General features: G+C 55.9%; 1 protein-coding gene across 2 annotated transcripts; it reads right to left on the reverse strand.

The window, feature by feature from the left end:
- Positions 1–1,725: 1,725 nt before the first annotated feature.
- On the reverse strand, positions 1,726–7,812 carry VGLL2 (vestigial like family member 2). Of its 2 annotated transcripts, XM_059835756.1 has the most exons (4): positions 7,732–7,812; positions 5,149–5,440; positions 2,920–3,435; positions 1,726–1,766 (listed from the first exon to the last, which is right to left on the reverse strand). In XM_059835756.1, the coding sequence occupies exons 1-4, from the start codon at positions 7,810–7,812 to the stop codon at positions 1,726–1,728; spliced, it is 930 nt and encodes a 309-aa protein (XP_059691739.1). The 2 variants fall into 2 exon arrangements, with proteins under 2 accessions (XP_059691739.1, XP_059691740.1); XM_059835757.1 differs by lacking the exon at positions 2,920–3,435.
- Positions 7,813–10,473: the final 2,661 nt, after the last annotated feature.

Genomic DNA, 10,473 nt, shown 5'->3' on the forward strand with positions numbered 1-10,473 from the left:
CTCTGACTATTAGGATTCCTATTCTTTTCCAGAAATGGAGTTATCGTCGAGCTGAAACCTAGGCGAAGAGAGTTTTTGTTACTCATAACTCCATTTCTGACACATGGTGAGCATTATGCCAGATTACGTGAGAGTGTCAGAAGGTAAAAACTCTCATCGTGGCACAAAAATCCATTTTCTACTCTTTCTTCTAGTGGCAGAGAGGTAATGTTAGAACTCTCCTCGTACATGCATTGAACTTTGTCAACCTTCAAAGACATTGCATTAAGAAAAAAATAGAACAAAACAAAGCATGGTAGTGTTGGGATCAGATGCTTTGCATGTGAAAAGGTCATCTTTTAAGTATAGGGGGAAATTGCCATTTCTGCAATGTTTCATTAATTATTCATCACCCTGTAATAGCATTTTAATTTACCAGTGCAATAGAAGTGCTAAATGCTACAGTCCCCTTTTCTATCAGCTTCATGAAGAAACATCTGTTATCATGCAGTGGCCCCCTTACTTTAACCCATCTTACAGGTGCACCGTACACTAAAATGTAGCACTGCAACAATCTTGCATTTTCTTATCTTTTGTATTTAGCACCGTATTTTTTACTCACTAAGAAAGTATTTTCAGCTGCTAGGTTTTCTATTTGTCTTTAATGCAAAGTAATAAAATAACTCACTTCATCTACATGACAGGTATTTTTCCTATTTCATCCTGAAGTTTCCAGTTTGCCTCATTTCTCTTTTTTAGCTTTAATTCTTCATAAAAGCACACAGGGTGAAAGAAGGAGATACCTTTAATGCAGCTTTCCTACTGTTAAATAGATATCTTATTCCCCCTTTCAAAAAAACAAAACAAAACTATTAAAGTGACAAAATGACAGCAACAAGTAGACAAAGAGAAATGTTAGAGGCAACTCAGACCTATTGTCCATCACGTGCCTTTCCTTCTGGTGTTCCCCTTAAAGGCTGTTGGGTTGAGGGCGAGCAGTTCTTCACAGATTTCCTTCTTCCCCCTGCTTTAAGAGGGTTTTACTTTCACCAGAAAATGTTTCTTGTAAAAAAAAAAAACAACAAAAAAACACAGCCAAACAACCGTTATATATCCAATGCAAATGTTGTGCCAAACTCTGAGAAGTGCCACCTTGGTTTTTGTCTTTCTGGGGTCTGAGCAGTTGTGCGTGGAACAGCTGCATCTCTGTAAGCCCAGGGCAGGTGGCCCCAGCCAGGCACTTGCCACTCACAACCACAAAGCTGAAAAATCTGAGCAGTTCCTTGATAGTCTGAAAATGTGCGTGAGTTCCAGTTTCTTCTCTTTTTACTTTTCTATAATGTAAAGTAAAAATCCAGTTCAAAACTGCTAAATAGCTTTCCCATGTTCGCGTTCAAGAAATAATTTTCACTGCCATAAAAAAATATTCACACCACTAAAAAAAACCCCCACGATTTCCTCTGCCCCCTGTGCGAAGGCCAGTGGTTTTGCATCACCATCCACGACGTCATTTGACTCTTTTAGAGTAGTCTGACTGCAGTTCTGGGTGTGGGGTCTGCTTAAATAGAAGTTCAGCGTCTTTCGCTCTCCTCTTGCAACAGAAGGATTTTCCTCTCCGAAATAAGTGTAAGGTACCGTCCTTGCAATGCCAGGTCCTTTTAAGTCCCGTTGTCTTTCCCCGAGCTGCAGGGCCACGGTGGGCTTGGAAAAGGGCAAGGGGGATCTGGGAGTCTTTGAGTCAGCACATCAGCTCAGAAGGGATCCACCACAGAAGGAGTAACGGCGAGCTGCAAACCAAGATCAGAAGCTGTTACAAACTGACCCGATTTCAGCTCTGAATGCCACCATGTCTAACAGGCAGAGATCTACAGGGGAGAGCCAGGGGAAGAAGAGTGAAGGACAGCTCTAAAACCAGTATAGATCCTTGCTTTTATCCTGAGGCTGCAAACCTGAGAACGGAGAGAAGAAAAAAAGGGAAGAAGAAAAATAGGTACAGGCATTTAAGGACAGAGAAAGACGAACTGCATTTCTGCCAGCTGAGATCAGAGAATCAGTCTAAAGCACGGGCTCCCCAGAGCTGGCAGGAGGCCGTGGAGCAAGGAGAAGAGCCCAGGCTAGACTGGAGACAGGCACACGTCCCTCCTGCCTGAAGTGAGGCCACCATAAGGAGCCATTTGTGTCTGCGATAACCCAACTTCAGCACGGAGAACTGCCGCCAGAGCAGGCCTTCCTTGCCTCCTCAGCCACTGACTCAGAACTGCCACTGCTGGCTATGCCTGTGTCACCTTTTTGTCACCGCTATGGCCACACAGACTTACTTCCAGGCACCCCACCAGGCACAGGGCACCAGTGCCAGGGGAAAAGCACTGCCCTTTTTGCTCAGCAAATGCAATTGTGCTTTCCTCTCAAAAACTGGGAGGAAAAAATAAATGAGGAGAGGAGGTAGCTTATGAACCTGCGCGGGGTCTAGAAATGACCTGCTTTGCTGTGGCTGCCTGCGCTCCGGCCCGCCGGGCAGCCCGCGGAGGGAGCCGAGGGGTGACCTTTGGGGCAGCTGGGTCCTGCTCCCAGCTCTCGCTGCTCAAGGCAAGAGCAGGGCCAGGGCCAGGACAAGAGTACCTCAAAGCAACCTGTACCCTCAGGGCACATTTGCGGGTGCCAGAAATTCAAGGGATGTTGGGGGGGGGTGACATGTTGCCCTGTCCCATCCTCCCTCTCCCCCTCCTCACTTGCCTAGCCTGAAAGCCCCAAGAAGGGCACCAAGGGCAGAGTGCAGGTGCCTCCCATGGGGCTTCTGTCCCCAATTTATTTCCCCACAGCAGCACTCCAGCCGCCCCGCCATGGGGGTCCTTCCCCCCTACTATGGGTGGTGTGAGGGAGGCAGGGGGCAGGGGTGCAGCTGAGCCGGGGGGCCCGGAGGAGGCGAGGGCAGCTCTTTACCTGCATCCACATTGAGGCCGAGGCTCTGCGCCATGTCCCCCGCTGCGCTGGGGAAGGGTCCCGGCGTCGTCCAGGCCGCGGCTGCGCCCGCCTCGCTCTTGCCCAGTTCACAGGGGGGGCTGACCGGCGTGGGCACGGAGGCGGGGGTGAGGCGGTGGGGGCGGACGGAGGCCGTGGGCACCAGGAGCGAGCCGTAGCGGGGGTCAAAGTGGGGCCCGTAGACCTCGTGCATGGTGGCGGGGCGGGGGTAGGCTGTGCTCTGTGTCCCGATGTAGGGGTGGTGGTGGTGGTGATGGTGGTGGTGGGCATGGTGCCAGGGCTCGGGGCCGCCTTGGTGCAGGTGGCCGTGCAGAGAGGCCGGTGCGTAGGGGTCGGTGGCGGCGGCGGCGAAGGGCAGCTCGCTGTGGGCGGCAGCTGCCAGGGGGCTGCTGAGGGTGGCTGGGACCGAGGAGGGCTGGTACGTGCTATTCCAGAAGGACGGTGGGAAGCTGCGCTGGCTCATCGGGAAGGAGCCATCTGCGTGAAGGGAGCGGGAGAGAAAGGCAGCAATGAGCACACCCAGTGAGCCCTGATCTCCTTTCCTTAGGGCTCTGCCCCCCCCCGATCCCCCCAAACCAGCCCTCGCATTCCCTTTATCCTCCCCAATGCTGTCAAACACAAGAAACTGCTCCCAGCAAGCACAGATTCCTCTCCAGCTAAATATCCAAAATGCCTAGCCCAGGGCTTACCCATGAAACTAGTTTCTTTTAGTATGCAGTTGGGGGAAAGGCTGTTATCTCAGGTAAGGGAAACACCTCTTTTCCTCAGTAGTGAAAACTGAGTCAGAGCTATTAGGCACCACAGCAATTTCCAGGGTTGGATTTTTCTTGTTTGTTTTCGCAGTAATCTCCCTGTGTATGTATGTACACCCAGCACCTCGGAGGATGCCTGACCCTGCCAGGAATGCGGTTGCTTCCTCAGTGCAGTTTCAAAGCGGGCGGGAACAGCAGAAGATGCAACTGAGGGCCAGCTTGAATTTTCTGAACATCTGGGGGCAATTCCCCATCTGCTACACTGGACTTATGCCTGTTTCTTGGGTATACTGCTAATGTATTTGGGAAGCGCTCTGCAGATCTTCGGAGACTGGCAGGGTGAGGGACAAGGACCCTGCATTTTCTTTGCCTGGTAAGCACTGTGCGAGATGGACTAGTGATTATTAATAGCACCGATAGACTTTACGCATTATTAATTGGGTATGCACAGTGCTCCCGAGACAAATAAAAACGTGCTCCTGATACATGTTTGCCAGGGAGGTACGCCAGTTCTGCACCCTGGCATTACTCAGGAGAAAGGGAACGGTTCATGACGAGCAAAGAACTCCCCTCTCCTGCCATCAATTCCAGCACTGAATATCTTTCGCCCGTGAAATACTTAAACTACTATTTCATTCTTAGAAACTACCGACAGCAATTCATTGGGGGGCTGGGAAACCGGCTTGCAGCTGGGCGGGCGGCCCTGCGAGGGAGGGTCCCCAAAACTGCCCCAAAAGACGTGCCTGCCCTAACCGCCTGGTGGGCAGAGGGTGGGGAAGGTTATTCCCTGCCACCTCAGGTACCCCCACGGGCTCGTTCAGGGTGAATCGGGCATGGCTGCGGAAAGCTGCGCATCAGCCTCGCTGGCACCGGGCCGCCGCCGTGGGCAGGTCTGAAAGCCCTGATTTTCAGAGATTTAGGGGTCCTTGTCTCTGCTCCAGCAGCAACCAGGGTGGTGATACAAGTAGGGCGAGACACAGGGGGTCACACAATCTGGTTTTTAGCAGTGGCAAGCTGGTGAGATGGTTCCCACCTTTGCATTTTGCTTTGTTTCCAGCTTCAATTGCCACCGCGCTAGACTTCAAGCTGCCCCGGCAGGGTCAGCAGGGGAGGCGCCCGCCACAGCCGCGGTGAGGGGGTCCCTCCGCCGCTTGTCTGGTTGCAGCCCCCGCCCGGCGAACCGCCTGGGGTGTAAAAGGCGACTCCGATCCCCCGACCGCCCCCCTCGGCACGGGCAGCGGGAAGCCCGGCGCCAGCAGAAGGGGGTTTCTTTTCTTTTTTCCCCTAAAGAGTCAAGCCGCCCGCGGCTCCCGGCTCGGGACAGCCGGCTCCCAGCGGTGCCCGCCGGGCACCCGCGGCCGGCGGAGGGCAGGGGGGTGCCCGGGGGGGCCCCGCCGCCCTGCGCCCCCCGCGCCCCCCGCGCCCCCCGCGCCCTCACCCCGCCAGGAGCCGGCGTTCCGCGCCGCCTTCGCGCTGCCGAGCGAGAAGCTGCTGGGCTGGCTGAGCGCCCGGCTGAAGTGCTCGTCCACCACGGCGCTGATGTCCCCCTGGAAGTAGGTGAAGAGGACGCAGCGGGAGTTGATGTACTCGGCCTCGGGGGGTCGCTCCTTCTCGGGGCTGCAGTCCTCCTCCTTGATGCTGGCCGCGGGGTGGCTGGAGAAGGAGCTGCCGGCGCTGGCGCTGCTGCCGCTCTCCGGGGCTTCTTGCATTTTGGAGTAAAAGGCGAGTTTCTGGAGGAAAGGGGGAGGGAAGGAAGGAAGGAGAGAGAATAGAGCCCGTCACTCAGCGCAGCAAGGTGAGCTGGCCCTCCCTGTGCCAGCCGGGATGCAGCGCCGAGCCTGCTCCCGCGATCTCTCCGAGAGGATGCGAAAGTCCGCCCGCCGTCCCCCCAGCCGCACCCCGTAGCTGCATGTCTGCCCCACCCCGGGGAGGCACCGACGGGGCTGAAAATAGGGCCGGGGGCCCGAAACCCAGAGATTCCGACCGGGATGGAGCAAGACAGCCTCCGTGCGGGGCAGGCGCGGCCGGGCGGGGGGTTACACGCGCGGGTGTCCCGCACGAAGTCCTGCAGAAGAAGGCACTTTGCAGGCCGGTTCCTGGGGGGACGGCGGCCGCCGAGGGGCTGAGATGCGGGGTGCGAGGCGGGGGCAGGCGGCGGCCGCGCACCCACGGCGCAGCGCCGGCAGCGGGGGAAGGCGAGGGCCGCTCGGTCCCCGGCTCGCACAAATGTGTGTGACAGCTGGCAAAATCTGCCCCAACGAGTGTCCTGTAACCGCAGCGGCGAGGAGCAGGAAGGGGGAAAAAAAAAGTCTGGCAGCCTCAAACACACTTCGGGGCAAAAAAAGCACTTCCCTGGCCAGCAAGAAGCTCCAGGTATTTCCTACAAGCTGAGTCTGTTTTTACTGGATTCCTCTGGGTGGGAAAACAGCGGGCGTTGAGAAGTTTGCTGGACGTTTCCCATCTTCTCTTTAGCCGTGGTAGCGTGTCCGCAGCTGCCGGGAGAGATGGGACGCGGATCCCGGGCTTGGCCGCTGCGGGCAGAGCCGTGGGGCGGGCGGCGGGGGAAGCACGGAGGGGACGGGTCGGAGCCCTGGGCCAAGACACGCGAGATATTTAATAATGTCACTCCTTCGTGACGACCGCCTTTCCACTTGGCGCCCGGCTCGGCCATTGAGGTAATGATCATCCCCCTAAATAATGTCACGAAGCCGTGTGCGGGGGGTGTGGGGGGGTGGTGGCGGTGGGAAGGCAAGGTAGGGGAAGACATCATTTGCTATTTGCAACAGGTATTCCGGTCCCGGTGCCAGGCGCGGGAGGTGGCACACGAGCCACCACGCCGGGGGCTGCGCGGAGCCGCGGGGGCTGCACGGAGCGGGGCCGCTCGCCCCGGCACCGGCCCTGCGCGGCGGGGGCTGCCGCCCGCCCCGGGCCCGGGGTGCTGCTGTCTCTATCCATCCCCTTTTTCGTTTTGCTGGGGGAGGAAGGAATTCATTTCTGGAAGGAAAAAGAAGGAGGAAAGAAAGAGAAAACCGGAGGGCGAAAGAGAAAGCGGTGTGCAGCAGGTGCAGCCCGGGGAAACGAGCCCTGACCCACGCAGGACGGTGCCCGGCCCGGGGCGGGCAGTTCCCCGTGCACGACAAGCTGTGCGCGCCGCGAAACGTCCCCGTGGCCGGCGGGACCCGTTTATCAAAATTCGGGGATTAATCGATACCCGCAATAGACGGGCGGAGCTGCACGCAGCGCGGCGGCGAGACGTGGCTCCCGGCCACTAAGCACCCGCGGGTCTCGCAGGCGACCGCCGCCGCCGGGAGGCCGGTGGGGCCAGGGGACGGGACGGGGTCCCGCCGCCGAGCAGGCCCCGGCGGCGGGGAGCATCTCCGCAGCCCTGCCGCACCGCAGCCTTGCCCCCCACGGGATCGGGGGTTCCTCCCCCACCGACAAACCGGGACACCCTGCAGCCTCCCGGCACTCTCGCCTCTCTCACTTCCAGAGGGCGACTCCGGAGCCCCCCTCCAAGGCGGCTGCTAAAATATCTGCCCGAAGTGGCCCCCGCGGCGGCGGCCGGGATGCCGGCGCGCAGGGGGTGAGCGATGCCCCGCGCAGCCCCCCCTCGCCGCTCCCGGCGGGCCCCCTGCAAACCGCGGGCATCGCTGCCCCAGGCGCCGCGCTCGGATGGAGCCCGTCCCGGCAAAGGAAAAAAAACGAAAAAAAGAGAAAAAAGAAAAAAAATCCCTAAGAAGCCATCGCAGGGTTAAAATCGCGCTCTCACTCCCAAGGCAGCCCGCAGCCCATCCCTCGCCACCGGGGTACGTACCCTGCCGAGCCCCGCGCTAAGGTGGGATGCGGTTCTGCTCCGCTCACCATCGCCGGCTCCCAGATCTTCACACCCCCCACACCCCCCCCCCCCTTTCCCCTCCCCTTCTCCTTTTCCCTTTTTCCTTTTGGTAAGGCCCCAGACGGCCATCCTCCAGACGACACCCCTCCCACCCTCTGCCTCTTCACCGCTGCCCCCCGCGCGTACCTGGTGGTAGGGGCTGTAGGCTGCTGCGAAGTAGGGCTGGGGAGGACCGTAGACTTGGTACATAACATCCAAACAGCTCATGGCTGGCCGCGGCCGAGAATTATTTTTTTCGCATCAACGCGGGTTCTGCAAAGTGGAGCAGTGCTTCGCGGGAGGGAGGTTCCGCGGGGTTAAGAGGCTCCACTCATTGGTGGGAGGAGTGAGGGGGGACGAGATCGCGCTGGGCTGAGACGACACCCCTCACCCTGCCCTCCTTCCCTGCCTCCCTCCCTCCCTATAGCGCGGCTCCCTCCCGCAAATGCGCCGGGGCCGGAGGGGCGCCGCGGCCGCCGGGAGCGTTTCAGCCCCGGGCCCGGAGGGTGGCAGGGGTGGGGGGGAGCCGGGGAGAGCCCCCTTCTGCAGCCGGGGCTGCCCGGGAGCAGAGGGGCGGGCGGCGCGGGGGGAGCTCCGGCCCCCGGCGCCCGCCCCGGCCGCGCAGGGACCCGCCGGCGGCCGCGGGGTGCGGGCGAGCGGAGCGGCGGCGGGGGGGGCTTGCCTAGCGGGGCAGCCCCTCTCCCGCTGCCTTTCATTTCGTTTCATTTACTTCGTCTCATTTCTCGTGCTTACCGTGCCGGGTGCTGCCCCGCCGCCGGTGCCGGGGCCTCCGCGCCCCCCGGTCAGGATGCCCCCGCCGCCCCCCGCCTCGTCGGGCCCCGCTGCCGAGGGGAGCGAAGTGGGGCTCCGGGAAAGGCAGGGATCTGGGTAACCCCCAAATCCCACCGAGTCTGGCGACCGACTGAAAATGCCGCTGCCAAAGTTAGCGGGACTGAAAGGTCTGACGAACAGAAGGAGGACAAATCAGTTGCTCCCGAGGAGGAATCTCCCCAGAAATTTTCAATCAGTAGAAATTCCGGGAATGGCGGTGCTTTTGCATTTAATAGAAACTAAACGCCGAGGGCAAAGGCACGTGAAAAGAACAAATTATCATGAAGGTAAACTGGATTTATTCCCTACCTTTCTGCTGAGTCCGACACACAGAGGCCTAAATAGGTGAATGTATCATCTTAACTGTTAATTTTGACAGAGATGCATAGGAGGTAGATTAGATTCTAACAGCGATGTAAGTTCTCATTTCAATATCAACTCTTTGAAATGTTCAGCTTCATGGTATGGGTCACAACCACTGTGAAAAGAGACCCGTTTTAAGTTATGCGTTAAGCATTTGTAATAAAGCAAAAACATACAGAAAATATGAGAGAAGGAATATCACTTCATTTTCAAATGCTGATTTATTACAAAACTATGGGGAAAAATTCTGAAAATAACGAACACTTTGAAATTTGATGACCTGGAAATATTTGAATTAATTTTAGCAGAAAATCCTCACAATTAAAAATTAGTATTTGACTCTATTTTGTTTCCCCCAAAATGTAATTTTTATATTCCAAGTGCTAGGAATTGTTCTGAATGCCTCTCCTTCGCCAAAATCCTATTTCAGTGCCTAATGAGCGTAAGTTTCAACTTTTTTCTGCACCAGGTGCAAGGTTTAAAATTGATATTTAAATATTTTTTTTTTCTCCCTCTTCTAGTTTGGTCAATTTGTTTTTCATACGGCAATGCAGCCTGGAACACTGCGGCTGCTGGGTTCAGCCCCAGCGCTGCTCCTTCCCCCATCAGAGCAGATTTTGTGTCAGTGGTCGAGAAGAAAACGAGAGGAAGAACTGTTGGTATTAGGCCTTAAAAAAAGAAATGTATCTCATACTCTGTCATTGTATTTCTCCTGAGTAGCAAGCCACAGTACAGGGAAGGACTCACTCTGTGGCTGGCATCCAAAAAAAGGCAGTCAGCTAAGGAACGCTCCTTGCAGTCAGAGACTGAGGGACCTCACTTGGGACAATGGGATCTTGCTTCTCCTGTGTGTCCCTGCTCCCGAGAGGTAGGGAGCTTTCCCACCACGCAGAGATCTGTGCCTGTTTCAAAGGTAACAGTACGCTGGGTGTCATACAAAGAAAAGCCCATTTCTCAGCAGGCGAGTCTGATTTGAAGACGTACTCCAAAGGCACAGCATACCTTCCTGCTCTTCGTACGAGCTCTTCACCAGTGACTTTGTGTAATAGCAAAGGTAGGATCTGCTGCTTGCCGAGGCTGAGCATTTGCTTCTTGTGAAGAAAAACCCAAGTGAAACAGCAACATGTGCAACTGGGTGCTGCAGTGCGGTAGATGATCTAGGTTGTGTCCCCTGGAGAATTTCTCCTTGAGGGCTGAATTTAGGGGTTTTACCTCACACTTATCTACATGTTAGGTGAATCAGGTCTGATGCGGCTTGGTATGAATTCAGTTTCTTTTATAAACAGCTCTTTGACTGTAAAACTCTCCAATGTAAGACACGAGCAAACTTTAGTGCCTTAATGCAGAGCAATACAGGCATTCATGCAAAAGTGCTGGTGGTGTTTTGCCTTCTTGGTGCACTCTGTGAAATCAGTCCCGGTATGGGAAATTATCTTGGAAACCAAGGGTCAGAGACTATATGCACTAATGATCTCACTGTGTATTTACAAATACACATAAATAGTTTTTCTTGGTCCTAACTAAAGAATTTTAGGTGTGTTGAGTCACACAAGCAACTACAAAGGCTTGGAAAAAAACAGCTGAGATATCTCAGGGAGAAAATTATGACAGCAATGAAGGAAAGCACACTTTTAGGAAGGACATGCGTTAAGAATTGGCTGTGAACCATTAAAACACTGGCATGGGCCTATTCCT

Source organism: Gavia stellata, chromosome 2, assembly GCF_030936135.1.
Source record: "Gavia stellata isolate bGavSte3 chromosome 2, bGavSte3.hap2, whole genome shotgun sequence".
In the NCBI taxonomy this organism is placed as follows: Eukaryota; Metazoa; Chordata; class Aves; order Gaviiformes; family Gaviidae; genus Gavia; species Gavia stellata.

Bases quoted from the DNA above. Each gene is read 5' to 3' on its own strand.
- VGLL2 (XM_059835756.1), bottom strand. From the start codon at position 7,812: ATGAGCTGTTTGGATGTTATGTACCAAGTCTACGGTCCTCCCCAGCCC. The intron at 5,441-7,731 runs GTACGCGCGGGG...CCTTTCCTCCAG, and splicing joins CCTACAGCCCCTACCACCAG to AAACTCGCCTTTTACTCCAA. The intron at 1,767-2,919 runs GTAAAGAGCTGC...CTTGGTTTGCAG, and splicing joins CGGCCTCAATGTGGATGCAG to CTCGCCGTTACTCCTTCTGT.